This window comes from Nicotiana sylvestris, chromosome 8 (genome assembly GCF_000393655.2).
Source record: "Nicotiana sylvestris chromosome 8, ASM39365v2, whole genome shotgun sequence".
Taxonomy (NCBI): Eukaryota; Viridiplantae; Streptophyta; class Magnoliopsida; order Solanales; family Solanaceae; genus Nicotiana; species Nicotiana sylvestris.
The window spans coordinates 154,332,055-154,356,673 of record NC_091064.1 but is presented as its reverse complement, the minus strand read 5'-3'; the positions used below and the strand labels follow the sequence as shown (position 1 = coordinate 154,356,673).

Here is a 24,619-nt window from a genome sequence, read left to right as displayed (position 1 = left end):
GTGTGGAGCTGAATTTTTTTCGTGGCTTATTTTGTCTATGATCTAGTTATTGTTGTTCTTTCAATTCTATGTTATTTCTTACTGTTGCACTTATTTATACTATTTTATTCCACACTGTTAACCCTTATATTGTATTTAACCTCAGTAGGGTCCTGACCTTCCTCGTCACTACCTAATCGAGGTTAGGCTTGGCACTTACTGAGTACCTCTATGGTGTACTCATGCCTCTTCTGTACATGTTTTTCATGTGCAGATCCAGGTACCGCTGATCAGGCCTACTATCGTTGAGGTAGGTGACTACTTAGAGACCCCGAGGTACACCTGACGCGTCCGCAGACCAAGGAGTCCCTTTCTATTTCTGCCTTTAGTATTTAGCCCTTTTGTACCTTTCTGTTCTTTATTAGAAATTCCAGAGTTAGAGTTATGTAGTATTTCTTTTCTTGGTTAGAGTTAGCTTGGTATTGAGAGTTAAACATGGTGTATGCCGAGCGGCACATTTAAACACTATTATTACTTTATTTCCATTTTAAATTGTGTATCTCCCCAAATTTTGGTTTTTCTTCTGCAAAGTAGGCTTACCTAGTCATAGAGACTAGGTGCCGTCATGATGGTTCTTGGAGGGTGAACTGGGGTCGTGACACAAGGCCGTGAAGCTATAGCAATTCTTCTTTAGCTGAAATCTGTTAACTCTTGCAACAATCCAAGTGGGTCAGGTTCCCTATCTGGTTCTTAGCAGTAAGTTTGTTAGATCATAAAAACATCAAGCAAGGGCAACTAAGATCTATCAACAATAATAAATAAGCCAATAGGACCTATTGCGACGTGCAACCCGATCCACAATAACACTCACAATCCGGCTCGCCCACCTCAGTCATCAATCTCTCAAGTCTTAAGAGCTTACAGATATCGTATCACTCAGCACAAACAATAACAACATGTAAAGTAACAATTAATGATAACATAAACTAAGATACGATATGCAAATGAAGAATCATGACTGAGTACATAGTTGCAGTTAAAGCAGATAATTCGAAACTGTATAATTAGCCTTATTAGATCTCAACTAAATAAGCACATAGCCTAAACATGATTTATAACATGAATCACAATCCAATTACTCTAACAAATAAGGGTTTTAGGGATAGAGTAAGGCTAGGCAAATACACAGTACAACAGAATCAACCAAATCATAATTACCATGGTACACGCCCAGACGCCCGTCACCTAGCATGTGCGTCACCTCAACACAATCATATAACACGTTTTTCAGGGATTTATACCCTCAGTTCCAAGTTTAGAAGTGTTACTTACCTCAAAGTGTGCAACTCAATGCTCCAATAAATCCTTGCCTCGCAAATCGGCCCCCAAACGACTCGAATCTAGTCACAAACAACTCAATATAATCAATACAAGCTATAGGAATCGATTTCCTACGTTAAAGCTAAGTTCTTTAACAAAATTCAAAAAGTTAACCCCGGGCCCACGCCTTGGAACCCGAAAAAATTCACAAAATCCGAACACCCATTCAACTACGAGTCTAACCATACCAAAATCATCCAATTCCTACCATAAATCGAACCTCGAATCCTCAAATCTTACTCTCCAATACATAGACCACAAATCCCCTAAATTTTACCTCAAACACACATAATCTAGGTGTAAAAATCAATGGGTATTCAATATTAATGGATAAAAGTGATTAAAGTTACTTACCTCTTGAATTATGGTGAAATTCCTCTCAAAAATCGCCCCTAGCCGAGCTCTACAAGTCCAAAAAAGAAGAAAATACTCAAACCCTCGATTATATTAGTCTGCCCAGCGATTCTCACTTTTGTGGGCTCACAAACCGCACCTGCGGCTTTGCTTCTACGGAAGAAAATACGCTTCTGTGCAATTTCATTAAACTCCTGACCAGCCGCTTCTGCAGTCCAAGGTCCGCTCCTGCGGGACCATACCTGTGGAGTCTTCTCCGCTTCTGGGACAAGAGCCTCCCAGGCCAACAATTGCTTCTGCGACCAGCTGCACGCACCTGCGAGCTCGCAGGTGCGGAATTTTCCTCGGACCTGCGCAACTACCCAGCTCAACACAGGACCACTGCTGCGACCCCATGGCCTCTTCTGCGACTCCGCACCTGCAACCAATTCCTCGCAGGTGCTGTTACACCAGAACTGAACCCAATAGATTTTCTATAAGTCCAAAATTCAATCTAATTTCAATTCGAATCACACCTGAAGCCCCCGAGACCCCATCCAAATATACCAACACATCATAAAACATCAAACGAACTTAGTCGAAGCCTCAAATCACATCAAACAACATCAAAAATATAAACGCACCCTAATTCAAGCCTATTGAAAAATGGATTTTCAACTTCTAAGCTCAATGCCGAAACCTATCAAACCAACTTCGATTGACCTCAAATTTCGCATACAAGTCATAGATGACGCAACAGACCTACTCCAACTCCCGAAACCAAAATTCGATCCCAGCATTAACAAAGTCAAATCTCGGTCAAAATTCTCAATCTTCCAAACCTTCAACTTTCCAACTTTCGCCAATTCAAGCCAAAACGACCTTCAGACCTCCAAATTAATATCCGTACATACTCCTAAGTCCAAAATTACCATACAAAACTATCGGAACCATCAAAACTCTATTCTGAGGATTCATTTATACATAAGTCAACATCCCGTCAACTCTTTCTACCTAAGCTTCTAACCTCGGGACTAAGTGTCCCAATTCATTCCGAAACATTGCCGAAACTAAACCAACCACCTCGGCAAGTTACATAACTATAAATGAACATAGAAGAAGCGATAAATAGGGGAACATGGATACAATACTCAAAACGATCGACCGGATCATTACATTTGTCCTCGGCCATAGTTTCATTTCCTTTGATGACTTCTCAACCACCTCTCTAGTTAGGTCTTTTGTAAGCGGATTGGACATATTATTTTTTGACTTTACATAGTCAATTATGATAATTCTACTAGAGAGTAATTGTCTAACTGTATTATGTATTCGTCTTATGTAACGAGATTTTCCATTATTGTCGCAGTGCCAACCCTTTCTATTGTCGCAACGCAATGTATGCATATAAGTACCAACGATTTGGGACAAAATGGAATATCTTCCAGAAATTACGGAGCCATTCTGCTTCTTCACCGGCCTTATCTAAGGCTATAAACTCAATCTCCATTGTAGAATGGGCAATGCACGTTTATTTGGATAATTTCTAAGATATTGCTCCTCTACTGGCTGTGAAAATATATACACTTGTGAATTTAGAAACAAACAAACCGATGATTTAATTTACATCACTATACATTTTTATTACCGCGGGATACTTATTGTAGTGCAAAGCATAATGTTAAGTATATTTCAAATATCTCAAGACTCGTCTACTTGTTATAATAGTTCAATACAAACTTTCTTATGTCGTAGACTAATACGTCTCGACTTTTTATTGCATATCGTATTATTTACTACATTTAATGTAGCAATATTACATTATAACAACAACTAAAATAATTGACATCAGTTGTGGCCATAACTTTTTAATATTTTACATATTTCGCAACAATTTCGTCTTTTCTAGCATTTGTATTCTATTTATTCTTATTCCGTGATAGAATATAAGTCTCTATGATATGCAAATTATAGTACCTTTATTCATGAAGCAAATCGAGCCTGCTATGAATTTTTGTCATTTTCATCGGTTGATTTACCATATTATAGACCAATGTATTAATACATTTCTTCATGAACGGTCTTATCTATAGTAAAACATACAGACGCATCTTTTAATGCAAAGTCACAACTGTCCAAGTGACATTCTTTCATAAAAGAACTAAACATTATTAATATTCAAGAAAAAACACCACCTTTCTAGAAAGGCACGTAAATGACTTTCGAATTGATAGTTTCATCACTAATCATCACTAAGACCGAACAAGTAATAAATCCACCGACTACCATATCAATATCACTAAGTATTCATGGGGTCAAAAAATCATATAATCTAGTTCTCCAAGATAATATAGACATTGCGTCCAATATTGGCTTTTGTCATGCATATGCTAAGACCCCTATATTTCAAATATTTCATGTGTCTTTTCTATATTCATTATCAACATATCATCCACAAATAATGACATAATTTTAAAATCATTTGGAAATATTATATAATCAAATTTCATATGCCATTATTTGGATGCTAGTTTTAGTCCATAAAGAGACTTAACACGTCTGCACACCTTTTTTTCCGTTTTCAGAAACCATAAATCCTTCAGGTTATTTCATGTAGATATCTTTCTCCAAATCTCGATTTAAGAAAGTTTTCTTCACATACGTTTGATGGATTTCAAGACCCTATATCACAGCCAATCCTACTAACATACATATTTACGTAATATTCGTAACCGATAAGTATGTGTTAAAATAGTCAAGGCGTTCTCATTGTCTATATCCTTTGACAACAAAACTTGTCTTATACATGTCAATAATGTCATCATCTTTTATTTTTCCTCTTAAGATTCATTTGGAACCCAACGGTTTGTTCCCTAGAGTAAGACCAACTAACTCCCAAGTATGGTTATTTAATATGGATTCTATCTCACTATTGACTGCTTCTTTTAGAGGAAGACATAACTTCTTTGAAGCTCATTTTCCAACAAGAATGTTAGTCAATCATCCAAAGAAGGCAGTTGTCCTTTGACGTTTACTACCTCTTGGATTCCCCTCATTAGGTGTACTTTCTTTTGCTTCTTTCTAAGGTTATTTCAATTTTCCATTAGACGACCCACATTCCGTTTTATTCTGATATTTTAAAAATATTCAGCATTATCTGATTCTATCATCGTATAAATATTAATCTCCATATTTTCTGATTCATGAACCAAAAATTGATGTGCTTTACTATTGATTGCATATCTTATCCTGTCCTATTATTACCTTTTTAGGTTTAGGATCTGCACTTTATAAAAAAACCCATACTTTGAGATATTTCAAGTTTGGCTTTTTCTCATTTCTATTTTTCATATGGAATGGACTGAATTTTGCTATGAAAAACTCGATTGAATATTCAGTTAGTTTTAAGAAGAGCTTTCCCCCACAAGTTTTGGAGTAAACCAAAACTTATCAACAAAACATTCATCATTTAATGATCGGTTTTTTCTTTTCGCGATCCTATTTTGGGGCATGTATGGGGTCGTTGTTTGATGAATAATGCCATATTCCAAATATATTTCTTCAAAAGATTCATATTCACCACCCTTATTGCTTTGTAGAGCCAAATACTATTGCTATGTCACGATAGAGACAGAATTAATAAATAATGAAGTTTTTAATCTTCAAACCAATCTGACACAACAAAAATTAATAAACAGTGAAGTTTTTAATCTTCAAATTGAATAATATCTGATACAACCAGATCTAACAAACTGGTGAAGATTTTAATCTTCAAGTCGAGTAACATATAACACAGCTAAATTTAATAATCGATGAAGTTTTAAATCTTCAAACCGAGTAATAAATTGGATCACAAAATCACTAAATTGTAATCTCTAAAATAAGTAGAGAGTCGCTTAGACTATAATCTCCGAAAACTAAATAGAACAACACGACGATTTTAATCTCAAAGATCGAGTAGAAAATCACGTAGATATTAATCAGGAAGCAGGAGCAGAAAATCACAATTTCTTTTCCCTTTTCAAATGGTAACCTTTCTTACTCTGATCAAACTAATATATGTACATCCTTACATATTATATTCATGATCTCAAGAATATTTCAAGTATTAGCGTAAGCCTAATTCATATCTTACCATCTTGAATATCATATAATTTCACGCATGATACTAAATTGTATGCCAACTAATTAGTTTCACAGCATACATATAGAACATATTTGAGATCATAATAAGCATCTAATCCTATTTATAGAATAATTTATAGTATATCAAATATGACAGAAAAATTAAAGAATGAAGAGGAAAAGTAGAACCCGATATTTTGGAGACTTTCTTCTTGCTTTACTGTTTTAAATTTGACCAATTATGCCATATCAAAATCATAATCATAATCGCTTCTATTTCTCTAAAGAGGCACAACCTTTCCTTTTGCACTCTTTCACGCTCAATTTTTCTTTTTCTCATAGAATTGTTGGCGTTTATGTGTCATTGGATAACTACCGACCATTACTATGACCTTCATCTATATGATGATTGACTGTCTTTCCACGACGATCTGCGTGACCAAGCACTCACTATAGTAAAAAACTCTCCTTTCACCACCAAGTGAGATTTGGGTTAGTGAAAGTAGAAATAGATTCTTGGTTTTCACATGAATTCATATGTGAAAAACCACTACTCGTTTGGTGGGTAAATTTCACAAATGGTCATATAACTATGATATTTTTTTACTAAAGTCATATAACTTTATTTTCTCATACAAAAGTCATAAAACTTTCACTACTTTACTCAAAAAGTCATAGTTAACTGGTAAAGATAATTCTCCAATAACTTTTTAGTATTTTACCATTTTTTTATTTTTAAAATTCAATCTAATAAATTATGACTCAATTAAAATAGGAAATTTTACCTCCTATAGCAAAGGCATACACTCTATTCAGAGGCGGATCTGGGATTTGATTCTTATGAGTTCCTACCATAATTTAAAATTTATATGCAATAATAATTAGGTTCACAGTCAGATATTTAATTATAAACTAGTTTTAGTGTACGTGCGTTGCACGTGTATTTTGTGTCTATTAATTTCAAATTCATTTAGTATTTCTCATATAACAAGTTTCTAAAAGATTATTTATTTATATCGTTACAAATTTAAGTTTAATATATTGACGAAAATAAATTAAATATTTTTATATGGAAATTTCTTCCTTCATTGAGTTAAATAAATAAATTAACAATGATAAATTTTAGAAATATATACTTTTTACTTTTACGTACTCCTATCTATCAGTCTCATACAATTTTTAATGTTATAAATATAAGATTTATAAAGAAAATTTACTTATTCGGACGAGGTACACGCGCAAAGCACGCTAAATAGTGTTCACCTTTTTTTACCCTTTATAAAAGGATTACATACTAGACAAGGTTATGATTTAATTATTTTTCTAATATTTAGGATATAAAATCAACTAAAATTTTGATTATTAAATTTTTCCTTAATTATTTGAATTATATTAGAAGTCCTAATATACTCTGTGGCGAAACTAATATTCTCTCCTTTTGTCCTTTTATTATGTTGATTCGAGGGTCTTTCGGAAACAGCTTCTCTACCCCTTCGAGACAGGGATAAGGTCTGCGTACACACTACCTTCCCCAGACCCCACTTGTGTAATTTTACTGGATTGTTGTTGTTGTAGAAGTCCTAATATTTAGGACTTTAAAGTTAAGGATAATCATACATAGTATAAGGTATATATAATATTTCTACTTTGAGTAATATTTTTTACACCAAAAACATCGTCTATAAGATACACGTGTAACTATGTGCTGCATTTATCTCGATGTTAATTGCTATTACAAATAATTTATTCTTATTCTAAATTTTATATAGTTTTTATTAATAGACACAAAATACACGTGCAACACACGTACACTAAAACTAATTTATAATTAATATCTAACTGTGAACCCAGTTATTATTGCATATAAATTTGAAATTACGGTAGGAACTCATAAGAATCAAATTTCGGATCCGCCTCTGAATAGAGTGTATGCCTTTGCTATAGGAGGTAAAATTTCCTATTTTAATTGAGTCATAATTTATTAGATTGAATTTAAAAAATAAAAAAAATGGTATAATACGAAAACATTACCGGAGAATTATCTTTGTCGGTTAACTATGATTTTTTGAGTAAAGTAGTGAAAGTTTTATGACTTTTATGTGAGTAAACAAAGTTATTGACTTTAGTAAAAAAATGTCATAGTTATATGAGCATTTGTGAAATTTACCCATCCTTTGATTGTCAACACTATGGTGATCGATCGACAGCCGGTATATGACTATCTCCTTAATCTGTTCTTTCGAACAAGATTGACAATTATAGCCGTCCAGACCCGTAATGAAGTTATCCAAAGTGTGGGAAACTCTTCAATTATTTCTTGCATAATCGTAAGCAGCAATGACTATGGCTTTCTCAAAGGTGCAAACAAGGGTAATGTCACGACCCAAGTTCGCCCTCCGTGAACTGTTATGACGACACCTAGTCTCTACGACTAGGTAAGCATAACAATTGCGGAAAAAGAAAAAACAACAGAATCAACAAATAAAAAACTACGGAATAAACAAAATGAAGGTTTAAAGATGCTTCTCGGCATATACAATATAACTCTCAAACTGAACAATTTCCCAAAACCCGAAATCTCATGAAATCACAAGTTATTGAATAACTACAAGTGTCTAACTCCAGAAGGTCTAAACAAAAGTAAATATAGAAGGGCTAATACTATGAGAGAGAATGGAAAGAGACTCCTCGGTTTGTGAACGCGACAGATATACCTCGAAGTCTCTGGAGAATCGCCTCGCCTCAAGGGTAGTGGGACTGAGTCGAAGTACCTGGATCTGCACATGAAAAACATGCGCAGAAAGGGCATAAGTACACCACAACAGTACTCAGTAAGTGCCAAGCCTAACCTCGGTTGAGTAGTGACGAGGAAGGTCAGGGCTCTACTGATTATAGTTGAAAAACAAGGTAAAACAGTATAGAATACGATAATATAATTAAATGCTAGCAGTATGAAGTAACACATGATAATAAGAATAACAACGACTATAACAGAAACAAAATAATCACAGAAGGAATATAGCTCAACTCAGAGATAACAACCGGGGATCCCTCAGTATCCCGAGGATCTCTTAATATCCTCAATATGTGTGCTGGGGATCTCTCGGTATCCCGAGGATCTCTTAGTATCCTCAATATATGTGCTGCGGATCTCTCGGTATCCCGAGGATCTCTTAGTATCCTCAATATACGTGCTGGGAGATCTCTCGGTATTCCACAATACAGTCCAAATCAATATATATGTGCAGAGGATCTCCCGAAATACAAATCAGTAGTCCCAAAGTAAACAGGTAGGGGGATTTCCCGGGATACCGTCTCGTAGTCCCAAAGTAAACACACAGCAGCAACACGAAGAATACTCAATTCAATTCAAATTTCATACCAAGGCAAAACATGTATTTCTAACCTAGCATGTTGTACATAATCCAAAGAAGGCAGTTTGAGTAAGTAAAGCAATTAAGTCAATTAGACATGCTTCCCTAAGCTAACTACAGGCTTAAATTGCAAGTAATATAAATAGGAAAGGAAACACAATTATAGCTACTTAATTAAAACATGATTTTTCAACAATTAGCACAAGTACGCACTCGTCACCTCACGTACAAGGCATTTCAAATATCAACAATAGCAAATCCTAAGGGGAGTTCCCCCCACAAGGTTAGGCAAGCCACTTACCTCGAACCGGCTCAAAATCAACCCGAAACCATGTTCTTGCCACGAGTACTCGACTCCAAATGGCTCAAATCTATTCAATTCAATTGCATAATGTAAATATAACTTCAAGAAAATAATTCCATAATTAAATTCTAAGCTAATAAACGAAATTAGGTAAAATAACCAAAATGCCCCCGGGCCCACGTCTCGGAATCTGGTAAAAGTTATGAATTCGGGATTCTTACACTTTCACGAGTTCATATATATAGAAATTACTCCAATCCGACATCAAAATCCTGATCAAAACTCCAAAATTAGGTCTAAGAACTTTTACAAATTTTCTCCAATTTTTCACCCCAAATTCGAACTTAAAGGATGAACTTAAGCATAGATTCGTGGAAATTAATCAAAACCGGGTAAGAATTACTTACCCAAAACACCCAGGTGAAAATTTCTCTTAAAATCGCAAATCCCGAGCTTCCAAATTTTTTCTAAGGTTTTTGAGGCCAACCCTCGATTCTGCCCCTTTTCTGATCAGTGAAACCGCATCTGCAGCTCTGGGACCACACCTGCGGTCCCGCTTCTGCGAAGACCAAGTCGCATCTGCGACATTTCATTAAAACTCAGCTTCCACTTTTGCGACTCACTTACCGCACCTGCGGTCCCGCAGGTGCGTCAAATCCCTTGCACCTGCGGCTTCTGGGGCCTGGGCTAATCCCGTTTTTGCGGTCTTTTAGCTGCACCTGCAGTCTCGTTCACGCAGGTGCGGTTATGACAGGTTCAGCCAACATCAAATTTTTCTAAGTTCAATTCAATTTTTGTTAAGCACTCGAAACTTACCCGAGGCCCCCGGGACCTCAACCAAACCTACCAGCTAACCCTAAAACACCATTCAAACTTGTTCCAACCTTCAGAACGCTCAAAACAACATCAAAACACCAATTAAACACCAGATTTAAGCCTAAGAACTCCAAAACCTCTCAAATTACGCTTTTGATAAAAAAGTCTACCAAACCTCATCCTAACGACCTAAAATTTTGCACACACGTCAAATTCAACACTACGGAGCTACTCCAACTTTTAGAATTCCATTCCGACACCACTATCAAAATCTCTCTATCGAACGAGAAACTTCAAAAATTCAACTTTCGGTATTTCAAGCCTAAATAATCTACGGACCTCCAAAACACAATCCGAACATGCCTCTAAGCCCGAAATCACCCAACGGAGCTAACAGAACCAACAAAATTCTATTCCAAGGCCGTCTTCACACTACTCTGACTACGGTCCAAATTCTAAAGCTTAAGCTCTCCTTTAGGGACTAAGTGTCCCAAAACTCTCCGAAACTCAAAACCAAACATCCCGGCAAATCCAAATAGCAGAAACAAACACGATGAAAGCAGTTAATAGGGGATCAAGCCATTAATTCTTAAAACGACCAACCGGGTCGTTACAGGTAAGTTTACCTTGCGCCACTCTTAACCATTTATCGTAGACATGATGATGACCAATGAACTTAGGAAAGTCAAGGATTGTTTCCTCTTCTCTCTCTGAATCAAAAGCAAGAACACGATTGGCACTTCTGAGACAATGCAATGAATGGTGTGAATATACAGGTTTAATATGGAGAGCCAAATAGCTGAAAGTATCATTCATTCTCAACTAGAATTTATGCCTCACTCCTGATCCCTCTGATAAAAATACATGAAATATATACGCTTCTTGTTCATCCAGCTTCTCAACTGTAACCAATTTATATTGATCTGAAGTAGGGTAGTCAACAACAAAGCCTGCCTCACCAATTTTATGAATACTTTCTCTGGGGTCTGGGTTTGGTATTACTTGGTGTGCCTCAGTTACAGGATTGAAAACACAGAAGGTCCTAAACTCAGGAAAGTCAAGGAGAAGTATACCCTTGGATGAGGCTAAAACCTCAATCTTTACGGGTAAAATTTTCTAATAGTGACTAGTTGGTACATGGCTTATGGAGATTTTCTATAGAATTTTGGATATTTTGTATGGTGAGTGGATGAGTAGTGTAGAAACTTTTCCTATGTTGGTACCAATTTTGCAAAAATTTAGGATCAGAAATCTATTAATTGTTATTTCCTCATTCTTCTTACAAGTTCTTTTGAATAAAGCGTGTTTTGAAAATTGCTACCACATATCTAGTACTTCCGGGAATACTTCACGTAAAAGGCCAGCACAGATTTAAAACAAAAAATCCTTTCTCTTGTTCATATCCTTTGATCAAATTTGACATTAATGGGCAGAAAACAACGATAATAATGTGACCATGTCATCATGTTATTTCCCTGCTTTGCGAATTTGAAAACTTTACGTCACTTGTCTTCTCTATCAAGGTTGAAGGAATTATGTATTCTTCCATGGCTAAGACATATTAGATCAAGCGTACTGTTGAATGCCATACATAAACCAGAAGCAAAATTATTTTTCTTCGTTTCATGCATGAGAGATAATTATTCTCTGACTTTTTATTTTCTGGACCACGGTAAGTGTTAGGCACCTGACTCTTTGACATTGGGCCTAGCATGACTGTGGCAAAGATTGAGTGTGATGGCCTTGTCATTGGCCTATGTGTAGGCAAAATGATCATGCGGACAATGTGGGATGCATTTTCATGTGGGCTGTTGTGGGCAAGTATTGACCAAGGTCTTGGAGCAGGCAAGACGCCCTTAGCAAAGTCTTGCCAAGGCAGTGTGGGCAAGTTGGGGCGGCATGACATGGCATGTGCGCTAAAATTAGTGGCATGGGCACTTTGGCTTGTGGTAGTGCCAAGTGTAGGATAAGCTAAAGCAAAACAGTGCGTGATGATGGCAAAGGCTTTAGATAGCTAACACAAGGCTATGTAAAGCAAAATACAAGCAATGACATGGGTGAAACAAGGCATTGGAGGTCGTAGTGTTGGCTAAAGAAGGACTTGTGTTCTTTGTCAAAGTGGGGCTGTGATCCACTTGTGATCAAAGTCAAGTGAGGGTTTCCTTTGTAAGTTTTTGAATAAATATGAAGGTTGGGATTTTTTTTGTATTGGCTTGTGTTCTCTTTGCTTTTGCTGCCTAAAATTAAACCTAAGTCTAAACTTGCTCAAATTTGGCTAAGTGTTGGGAAGGCTGAGTCAAGTACGCAACTTGACTGCCACACGTGTGTGATTTCAGACTGATAGAAAATGCCCCAGTGATAACTAGATGGAGCGGAGTAGGTTTGTAATAGTGGCAAGACGACCAGTGGTAGATTTCGTGGTACTGTTTGAAAATATGGCTGGCAGCACAAATGCAGAACTTCGCCAAACGGTGGAGCAGTTAGAAGCACCCATTGGGCAGACCCTTGAAATAGGCACAACTCTTCAGTTCTAGAGAATGGCACGGTTGGAGGCCGATTATGCAGTGAGACATGAGACTACCCTGGCAAAAATGTAGTGGTACGTAAGGAAAAGGAAGAATTGCATGGGGAAGTGTTTATACTTCGAAGGGCATTGCAAGACATTGTCCCTAGAAGTGATGATCGCACCAAGGTGAAGATTCCGGAGCCAAAGGCTTATGGTGGCACAAGAAGTTCCAAAGAGTTGGAAAATTTCTTGTAGGATATGGAGCAGTATTTCCAGGCTGCTCTTGTGCCGGATGAAGAGAATGTGACCATCACAACTATATACTTGACTGATGATATAAAAGTGTGGTGGCAGAAAAGAGTTAATGAAGTCAAAAGTGCTGGACTACCCAAGATTGAAACTTGGGATATGTTGAATAAGGAATTAAAATCGCAATTCCTTCCAAGCAACTCGTCTTGGGTTGGAGGAGATGGACAACGTCGCTTGAAAAAAATGGCATGGTGAGGGAGTATGTCAAGGAATTCTCATCCTTTGATATTGAATGTATAATATGGGAAAGGAATACAAACAACATTAATTCATGAGTAGATTGAAGGGTTGGGTGCAATTAGAATTGAGAAGGTAGAATTGATGGGTTTTCAATGTCTTGACCTTATGCTTCGTATGTTTTGATGTTCTAACAAACTTGTTGTGAAGAACAAGATAGAGAACCTTAGCCCATAGGGTATACACTTCATGTGACCTGGTAGAAGTCTGATAATCAGCAAACGAATGAACAACCACAGGGAGGAAACTCAACAGGGACCTGGTGACTTTGTTCCTCAGGGTTCTCCGATACAAGCACAAGATAGTGACTGTACGCAAATGTTATAAAGAGAAACACAACATGGACCTAGTCCCTTAGTGTTCTCTGATAGAAGTACAAGTCAAATGTGCAGCTAGAACGTAGCAGTAAAAAATGACCATCTAGAAATTGTCACAGAAGAGGAACACAACTAGGACCTGGTTCGTTGGTGTGTTCTGACAGAAGTACAAGTCGACTATCCAGCTGGAATGCAACTGCACAGAAGGGCTGTGCAGACAGTACATCAGTCACTTCTCATTGGGAAGAAGCGTGTACCAAGAGTTGACATCACTATCTATTGTGATAAAACAACCTGGTGCAAGACACACCATTCTTTGTGCATTCAGTGATATTCTCTCAAGCAACAACAATATTCATCCGGCATTGAAGTCACTGGTGTGTCAAGAACAAGAAGACAACTCTACTAAGGATCAGTTTCTTAATAAGTTTATGTACATCCGTAGTTGAGTTGTAATCTTGTTATTTGCTCTTCATTGTATTTCCTAGTTTGCTTTCTTAGAAGCTTTATCTTAGGAACAAACCAAAATTCGTAAACTTCCGAGTTTATGTTGTGACTACGAATAAACATAACTTTAAAGCCTTTGTAACTAGGATAGTTATAGATTGGCTTGTGGTGGGTGCATCACAAGTTAGTTGAAGTCTTTGCAATAGGTTTTTTACAAAGTGGCTTGTAATAGGGAGATTGCAAGTTAGTGAAGTTAAAAGCCTACAAGAGTAGGTCGTGGTTTTTTGATCCCCTAGTGTGGGGTTTTTTCACGTAAAAATCCCTTGTCTTCTTTACTTTCAGTTTTTATAGCATTCTCAGCATCATCTCTTATAGGACCATGTACTCTATAGTTTGGTGGACCCATATAAACTAACAATTAGTATCAGAGCAGGTTCTTTCTAAAAGGTTAACACCTAGAAAAGATCTCAATGGCTGCTCCACCGAACTTTAAGGAAGGACAATCAACCTATAGACCTCCTAGATTCAATGGTCAGTACTATGGTTGGTGGAAGATCCGCATGCATGATTTTATGATGGTAGAAGATTCAGAACTGTGGGACATCATTTGTGATGGTCCACATGTTCCCATGAAGAAGCTTGCAGAAATAGGACCAATGGTGCCAAAAGGTAGAAAAGAGTACAACGACATTGACAGAAAAGCTGTAGAAAAAAACTATCGTGCCAAGATAATCTTGATATGTGGCATAGGACCTGATGAATACAATAGAGTCTCAGCTTGTGATACTACCAAAGAAATTTGGGAAGCTCTACAAACCGCACACGATGGAACTACTTAGGTCAAACAATCCAAGATCGATATGCTCACCACTGAATATGAGCTCTTTAGGATGAAGGATGATGAGTATATACAAGATATGCACACTATATTCACCTCCATCATAAATGAGCTTCACTCACTTGGCGATGTCATTCCCAGAAACAAGCTTGTAAGGAAAATCCTCAGTGTTCTACCTGGTTCTTGGGAAAGTAAGGTAAATGCCATCACTGAAGCTAAAGATCTACAAACTCTGACCATGGATGAGTTGATTGGTAATCTGAAGACATACGAGATAAAAAGAAAGAAAGACAGTGAAAGAAGAGAGCCCAAGAAGGAAAAGAACCTGGTACTCAAAGCTGAAAGCAGCGACTCAAGTGATGAAGATAGTGACATGGCCTATATTACTAAGAGATTTCAAAAGATGGTTCGAAGAAATGGTTGTATACCAAAGTGGGGCAGTTCAAGTAAAACAAGGAACAACTATCTCTGTCACAGATGTGGAAAGTCAAGGCATTTCATCAAAGACTGCCCACTCGCAAAACAGGAGCAATACAAGAAAAATCCTGACAGAGCAACAAAAAGGAACCTGGTTCCAGATAAACAATTCAATCGAAACTGCTAACAATATTGTTAAGCATGCTCTTGCTGCTTGGGGAGACTCCTATAGTAAATTCGAAAGGGAACCAGATGCAGAAAATAGTTTCATGATGGTAGTGGAAACTGAAGCAATGAAGTACGATTCATTGTTCGCGCTGATGGCTCAGTCTGATAATGACGAAGAAGATGAAGACGATGAGGTAAACTTCAGGGATGTTCAGAGAAATCTAAAATCCTACTCTTCTAAGAAGCTAAGGTCGTTAGCTAATGTCCTAATTGATGCCTATTATAGCCTTGTAAATGATAAGGAGATCCTGACCACAGAACTAGAAGAGGCCGAACAATTTAGAGATGATCTAGTGGTCTGTGTAGTGGACTTAAATGAGACCATAGCTAATCTTGAAAAAGAAAAGAAAGCCTTGAATGATAGAATAACTAGTGTGGAAAATGAGAGAGACGATATGATGGTAGTAGTTGTTGATCTAAAAGAAACAATAGAAGGCCTTAACAATGAGAAACACACCTTAGAAGAAAAAATTGCAACTACGGAAACCTATTAGTAATATGCACCGATCTAGAGGAAACCATTGAGGGACTCAATAGAGAACAAATGTGAGTCTTGGGAAAGGGAAGAAAGTAGCCAGCGAGACTCACATCATGCTTGAAAAGGAGTTAACTGTTGTAAAAACCAATATCTGTAGGGAACTCGAGAAGAATCAACAACTTCAAGCTGATTTGGAGAAAGTAAGAATTAATCTTGAGAAATCTCTGAAGTGGACCTGGTCCTCAGATGCTGTCACTACCATGTATCTTAACAATAGTGGGAACAGGCAGGGCATCAGGTTCCAAGGGAGAAAACTCCTTACAACCCTCATAACAAGTATGTCACTGTATCAGATAACTGGCTATGTACCTACTGTGGGAATAATGGGCATTTTAAAGAAAATCGTCAGGCCAGGGTTCAGTCTGTTAAGAAAAATAAAGTGTTTACTGATAAAGTGACTACTAACAAGGGACCAGGTACCACTCGCAAGAAGCAGATGTTACCTGCATGGACTAGGAAACCCCTTATTCATCCTTTTTATCATAACAAGGGACACAAACTAGTTTGAGTTCCTAAATGTAACCTTTGATTTGCATGAGTAGGGAACAATAAGAGGAAGCGAACTGCGATGGACTATGGACTGCAGATGCTCAAAGCATGTGACTGAAAGCATCATGAATTTCTTCTCACTGAAAGCCTCGCAGGAAGGGAATGTATCCTTACATTCTCAGTGAATATAAAGTTGGAAAGGTTCTTCTGCACTCAGTTGGGAACGTGTACTATGTAAATGGCCTGAAGTATAGTCTCCTGAGTGTTTCTCAAATCTATGTAGAGGGAACAAAGTAGAGTTCTTATCAAGAAGTGTGCACAGTTACCAATCTGATAACCGGGCAAGTGATCTCAATGGATAAAGGAAACCAGAACATTTACTTTGTCGACTATGAATCTCCAGAAGCTGTGGTATGAGATGGGTGAAGTCAAAATTTTGGCATGAGAGACTGGTGTATGCAACCTTCTCACCTCCGAATAAATTAACTCAGAAGGACCTGGTGCGTGGTCTGCCAAACTTAAGAGTAACTTGGACATGAGTTCACAAAGCAAAGGAGGAGACTTTCGAGGTGTTAATGGTTCTTGGCAAAAGGATTCAAGCAAAAACAAAAAAAAGAGTAAAAGAGATCATGCACAACTTCTCAACACCAAGGACTCCACAACAAAATGGTATTGTGAAAGAAAGAACGGAACTGGAAAATGCGGCATGGACAATGCTCATCGACTATGGAATCGCCAAAAAATTCTGGGCAAAAGCAGTAAATACAGCTTTCTACTTGGTGAACATGTGTATGAACAGGTCCCTCCTGAATCAAAACCCACCATGAGATGCTCAATGGAAGAAAATGCCCTCTTAACTAAAAGACAACTCATCTGAGAACCATCTTGACTGAAAATGCCATGTTCTCGACAATAGGAAGGATCAGCTTGGGAAGTTCAATGCAAAAGACGAGCGAAGGAATCCTTCTGGGGTACTCTCCACAAAGCAAAGCCTCAAAGTCTCAAATAAAGGACACACCAAATGGAAGGAAGTTCTCATGGGGTATTTAACAAGACACCTCCTCTAGCCAAGGACGAAACGGTCATAGTCAATATGATGAACTAACTCTGGTCCCTGGGAAATATCTGAGGCTTCAAATAGGGAGGCTGATAAAATGAGTACGATGAAGAAGACTGGCGAAAGACAATGCAACTTTATCTTCCACATCTCACAAGGAACTTGGTACTCCACCTACTACCACTGAAGCTGAAGGAAGAGTAGAGATGCAGCTCATGCACTTGTGACGCAAGCAACAAAACATAGAGTGTGGGAAAATCAAATTAACCTCCAAATCTCCCCTACTAATCAAACTTCAGTCTCAAAATTGGAAACACAAAAGCTCCCATCTGTGTGACAAGTTAATCACTTTATTTTATTATAGAGTTAGATAAGTATTCAAAAAAAAGTCCCTTTTTTATCTCCACTCCTAAATAGAATCCAAAGTGAAAGTCCGTAGGAATCCTACTTGAAGGATGCCCACAGAAGTTTGAGATACCTTAAGGGAACTCAGGACCCGATCCTGTGTTACCCCTCAGTTGATAGTGTTTTTAATCCTGTTGGGTATGATGATGTTATATATGCAGGTTTTTCTGTGGAAACGAAAAGCACTTCTAGAATAGTTCACTTGCCATGATACATGCATCATCCTTTGGGGGACAAATAAGCAAAACTCAATGGCCTCGTCAACAATGGGAGAAGAATCTAAAAAACAAGAGGACTAAGCACATTGAGGGGTGAGATTATATTCTGAGGGTCAATTTGAAGAAAGGGTTAATCTGTGAAAAGTCTTGCAGAATAGAAGACCAAATTCTAGATACTTGTATCAAAGCCTTGAGTAGAGAATATTCTAGATCAAACAAGGTGAAGATAGGGTCATAAGAGTCTAATGAAGAACCTGATCCTCCATCAGCTGGCTATGCAAGACACCGTCAGGTAAAGTTAGCTGAAGTGTTTTTGACCAAGCCTAACTCACATCAATACCATTGCAGGTAAATACGCATGACGATCATAGAAGCTAAAGGTACAATTATAAACCGTGAGAGAGGAGCTGCTAAAACCTTTCTCAAAAAATTGTTCTGGCATCAGGTTCTTATACCTCAGGTTAGTAGTAATGTGCTTATTCTGCATGCCTTCTCAAAAGAAAAAAAATGTGTTTAACAAAATTAACTCAACTGCCACATCATCCGACTTTTCGAAGTCTGCATGTCATGTCTTTTCTTTCAAATCCCTTCATCCCCTCTGCACGGTAACGCTTTCCCACAAACCTACCGCCATTTTCAGAACTATTCAGAACCTATTTCTTTCTCCTCTCATCATTAGCCCTTCTTCCAATAAAACTCTCTCTCTCTCTCTCTCACGGCAAGTCATAAACCTTCATCTCCTTTGTATAGCTAGGGTCTTCTCTTCATCTCTCTCTCTCTCACTCTACTCATCTACCAAGTACTCCTCTAATGGCGATCGAACAATCGTCTCCTTATCTCACCATTAACACCACTCCCACTTCAAGACTTTGGGGATTGGGAAACCAAGACCCACTTCTATGAGATTTCAAATGGCCGATCGTACCATGAAAAGGCCATTGGGTGTGATTGAAGATGTTTTGGTGCGGGCTGGTAAATTTATTCTTCTGGCGGACTTTGTCATTCTAGATTGTGAGGTTGAATATGAAGTGTCAATTATTCTTGGGAGACCTTTCCTTGCTACAGGTACAGATCTTTGTGATGTTGAAGCCGGAGAACTCACTTTCCGGGTTGGTGATAAAAAAGTGATATTCCATGTGTGTAAGTCCATGCGACAACCAAATAGCAATGAGGTGTGTTATTTTGTGGATTTGGTGACCGATGTCATTGTTGATGATATAAGTGCTATTATTAATGTTGGTGATATGTTGGAGGCAGTCGTCTTGCTCAACTTTGATGATGATGAGATGGATGGTTTCATGGAATATGTGAACTCTTTGCAAGGAATGGGGCCGTACAACTATGCATCCCGTAAATTTTCCTTGGATCTTGAAAATAGGAAGACTCCTCCTACAAAGCCTTCTATTGAAGAGCCACCTACCTTGGAGTTGAAGCCATTGCCTCCACATCTTTGATATGAATTTCTTGGCCCTTGTTTCTACATTACCGGTTATTCTTTACTCTTGTTTGACTAACGTGCAGGTAGATTCCACATTGGCAGTGTTACAAAAGAGGAAGAAGGCTATTGAGTGGACTTTGGTAGATATTCGGGTTATAAGCCCCGTCTTTTGCATGCATAAGATCAAGTTGGAGGATGGTGCTAAACCATCTATTGAACATCATAGAAGACTCAATGAGGCTATGCAAGAAGTTGTCAAGAAGGATATTATCAAGTGGTTGGATGCTGGAGTTGTCTACCCCATCTCCGATAGTTCATGGACTTCTCCGGTTCAATGTATCCTAAAGAAGGGGGGCATGATGGTGGTCAGCAATGATAAGAATGAATTGATTCCTATGAGAATGGTGACCGGTTGAAGGGTGTGTATGGATTATCACAAGCTCAACAAAGTAACAAGGAAGAATCACTTTGCACTTCCTTTCTTAGATCAAATGCTCGATAGATTGGCTGGTTGTGCTTTCTATTATTTTTTTGATGGGTACTCGGGTTGTAACCAAATTCTCATTGCTCTAGAAGATCAAGAGAAAATAACCTTTATATGTCCCTATGATACTTTTACTTTCAAGCGGATGCCATTTGGTTTGTGCAATGCACCGACGCCTTTTCAACGGTGTATGATAACTATTTTTACGGACATGGTGGAGTACTACCTTGAAGTTTTTATGGATGACTTCTCAGTGGTTGGGGATTCTTTTAATGATTGTCTTGCAAATTTGGACAAACTGTTGGCTAGATGTGAAGAAACCAACTTGGTACTCAATTGGGAGAAATGCCATTTCATGGTTGAGGAAGGTATTGTCCTTGGCCATAAAATCTCAAGGAATGGCATTGAAGTTGACAAGGCAAAAATTGAGGTGATTTCTAAGCTTCTGCCCCAACTTCGATGAAGGGTGTGCAGAGTTTCCTAGACATGCGGGTTTTTACCGGCGCTTTATCAAAGATTTCTCTAAAGTGGTGAACCCATTGTGCAAGCTCCTTGAGAAGGATGGCAAGTTCAATTTCAATGATGATTGCATGAGAGCTTTTAAATTGTTGAAGCTCAAGTTGAAAACTACTCCCATCATCACTGCTCCAAATTGGAGTGTGCCCTTTGAACTCAACTGTGATGCAAGTGATGTAGTGTTTGGGGTTGTTTTAAGGCAACGTATCAACACGATTTTCCATCCGTTCTACTATGCTAGTAAGACCATGAATATTGCCCAAGTCAACTATACCAATACAGAAAAAGAGCTCCTTGCTATTGTGTTTACAATTGAGAAGTTGCGCCCCTACTTGATGAGTGAAAAAGTTATTGTCCACACAGATCATGCGATGCTTCGTTATCTTATGAGCAAAAAGGACTCAAAGCTCGGTTGATGAGATGGGTAATCTTGTTACAAGAATTTGATATTGACATCCAAGATAGGAAAGGTAGTGAAAACGAAGTGGCGGACCACTTGTCTCGTTTGGGGGAGGAGGAGAGGCCATATGATGGCCTTGAAATCAATGACTTGTTCCCCGATGATCAACTTTTGGCAATTTCAATGAAAAAAGTTCCATGGTTCGTGGACTTGGCAAGTTTCTTGTGTATGGAATCATTCCGGATAAGTTCTCTTCAAGCCAAAGGAAGAAGCTCAAAAGAGATTGTCAAGATTATTATTGAGATGAACCATACCTTTTCCATATTTTTACGGATGGGGTGATTAGGAGGTGTGTACCGGAAGAAGGGCAAGGTGATATTCTTGGGGCTTTTCATTCTTTGCCATATGGTGGTCATCATGGTGGAGCAAGAATGGCGGCCAAAGTGCTTAGTTGTGGTTTCTATTGGCCTACTCTTTACAAGGATGCTAGATGTGATGATTGTGAACGGGCCGGTGAAATCTCAAAGAAAAATGAAATGCCTCTCACAACCATCTTGGAGATTGATATTTTTGATATTTGGGGCATTGACTTCATGGGCCTTTTGTGAGTTCTTGTGGAAACACCTACATCTTGGTCGCGGTAGATTATGTGTCCAAATGGTTTGAGGCTGTCACTTAACCCAACAATGAGGCAAGAAGTGTAGTAGCCTTCTTGAAGAAGAATATTTTCACGAGATTTGGTACTCCGCGTGCAATCACAAGCGATAGGAGGTCACATGTTGCAACAAAGCTTTTGACACTTTACTTAGCATGTACGGTATTACTCACAAAGTCATGACTCCTATCACCTACAAGCTAGTGGGCAAGTGGAAGTCTCCAATCGGGAGATAAAGAGTATCTTTTCTAAAATGGTGAATGCTAATCAGACAGATTGATCCAAGAAGCTTGATGATGCGTTATAGATTTATCGGACGGCTTAAAAGACACCTATCGGAATGTTTCCGTACCAGTTGGTGTTCGAAAAAGCTTGTCATCTTCCGGTGGAACTAGAGGACAAGGCAATGTGGGCTCTAAAGAAGTTGATTCTTGATTGGTATGTAGCCGCTAACTTGAGGGTTGCACATTTGAATGAATTTGATGAGTTTCGGTACCATGCATATGAGAGTTCGTCCTTTTACAAAGAAAAGATGAAATATCTTCATGACAAATACATTTTGGAACAAAGAGTTCAAGGTGAGCGATCTTGTATTGTTGTTTAACTCAAGGTTGAGAATGTTTTCTGGGAAGCTAAAATCCAAGTGGAGTGGTCCATTTGAAATTATTGGTGTGACACCTTTTGGTGCAATAGACTTGAAGAACAAAAATAATGAAGTATTCTGAGTCAATGGTCACTAAGTGAATACTTACTTGGGAAAGGTTGGAGATAGCCATGTGGTGGCGGTCATTTACTTCACTTGAGGGTATTTTGCATCGTGCCGCGACGTTAAATAAGGCGCTTCTTGGGAGGCAACCCATGATCTTTTCCTTTTTCTTTTGTAGTTAGGTGTTATTTATGTTCTAACTTGATTTGACGTGTGCTACAGGGTTGAGTGTGATTTGAAAGAAGGGTGAACTGAAAAATGGACAAGTTTTCAAGGATCTGCGGACCACACTTTATTAGTGCGGAACACACATATCTGTGTGCCACAACAGGAGGGAAATCGCAGCCGCACATTTCTCATGCGAACCACACAATTGGAATATAGCAAAAGTGTAAAAATGGTAACTCTCTAAAGTTTGATCTTGTCAGTACGGAGGCTAATCTGCGACCGCACATGAAATCTGCGGTTGCACCCAAAAATATGCAAACCGTACATTAAAACCAAAGACAACTGCCCCAAGTGATAGAGTGCAGACCACAAATGAAATTTGCGGCCACACTCGACTCTTTTCCCTCTTAAAATTTTAAGTATAAATAGGAAAATTGAGTTCATTTTACATTTTTCGCTCTTCTAGAAAATCACTGTCACTCTACAACTTTCTTGAGATATTTTTACTATCCACACACATAACCACCTATGCTTATACACCCAGTGCACTCACTCTATTTGGTAAGCTCCATTTCATGTTACATTTTTGTGTTAGTTTAATTTGTAAAATTTTAAGTTTCTTTTTAGGCCATCTATTATTAGAGTTCATCTATGTGTCCATGTAGGGCAGACCTGAACTAGGTAATCATAATACATGCTCTAATGGGATTAGGATAATGAGATTTCATGTTTATACTATGTTGCCATGTCTATTTGTGCAAGTAATTGAAAAATCTAAGTTGAAACGTTTGACTGTACGTAGTGTTTGAAATCTGCGACTGCACTTGAATTTGTGCAGGCCGCAGATTAGGAGTTTTAGGCAACTTAGTGAAGCAAGTGCATCTTCGACCATACTTTAATTGTGCGGACAATAGAAACCTCAAGAAGGCCGCAATTTAAAATGTGCGGACCGCAGATTTCTCCTGCGTCCGCAAAACAAGAATCGCACTGTCTTTAGAGAGGGCCCTCTGATCCTATGATATTCTTTGACAGAAGTGCAGCCGCACTTGTAATTGTGCGGTCCGCACTTCTAGTCTACGACCACACTTCAAAAATCTATGGATCACAGACCCCCGTCTTAGCAGCCTGTTAGTCATAACCCCAGTGTGACTATATTGTCTTCCCATACCTACATACGTCTTGAATGTGTTGAATGATGACTTACAACTAACAATATTTTTGATTTGATACAGAAAATGGTTCAATCGTGAGGCCGCGACAACACTAAAAAGGGAAGAGGTGAATCTTCTAGGGGCCAAGGTAGAGGTACCTTTCCCCTTGGCCAGCCCAAAACATTCAGGAAGAAGGCCACAATAGGAAGAGGGAGAGGTGCAGACCTCTCCAAGTCTAGTTCCTTTGTCCCGTCTAGGGAAACTTCAGAGGGAAACTCATCAAGAGGAGCAGTCAGCCACACAGTCTAGGTCACAGGGGAGATTCCAACTCAGGGATGAGGCCTCTTCATCTCACAGCACTTTCGAGGGGTCGGAGAGTGCTAGGCATACCTCTGAGCTAGCAGCTTCCCCAGACACAGAGGCACAGACTATACATGATATCACCGATTAAGGTAGAGGGGGATCTGGTACTTTCACCAGTGTAGAGAGATAGAAGAAAAAAGAGATATGGGAGGATAGGTTTGTCATCTTGGCTGCCTTTACCGATTTTTGTATATGGTGGCCAGTGAAATCTTTGACACTTGAGCGGCAGTTCGTATTGAAGGATTTGGATGAATATAACTGGTGACGTTGAGGTAGTTTAGAGAAAGGGTTGGATGTGGTTTACTAGGAGAGTTGAGGATGCAAAAGAGTACCTTATCCGAGAGGTCTATGCAAATGTTTCTCATATCAAGAAGGGGACGAAGGTGACCAAAGTATGCAACCTCAAGGTGAGGTTTGATCA

At 38.4% G+C, this 24,619-nt stretch overlaps 1 protein-coding gene across 1 annotated transcript; it reads left to right on the top strand.

Annotated features, from left to right (window-relative positions):
- The first annotated feature begins 14,597 nt into the window (after positions 1 to 14,597).
- On the top strand, positions 14,598 to 14,966 carry LOC138875878 (uncharacterized). Its single transcript, XM_070154753.1, has one exon. The coding sequence runs from the start codon at positions 14,598 to 14,600 to the stop codon at positions 14,964 to 14,966; it is 369 nt and encodes a 122-aa protein (XP_070010854.1).
- Positions 14,967 to 24,619: the final 9,653 nt, after the last annotated feature.

Excerpts from the sequence above, each read along its gene's own strand:
- LOC138875878 (XM_070154753.1), top strand. The coding sequence starts at position 14,598 with ATGGCTGCTCCACCGAACTTTAAGGAAGGACAATCAACCTATAGACCT.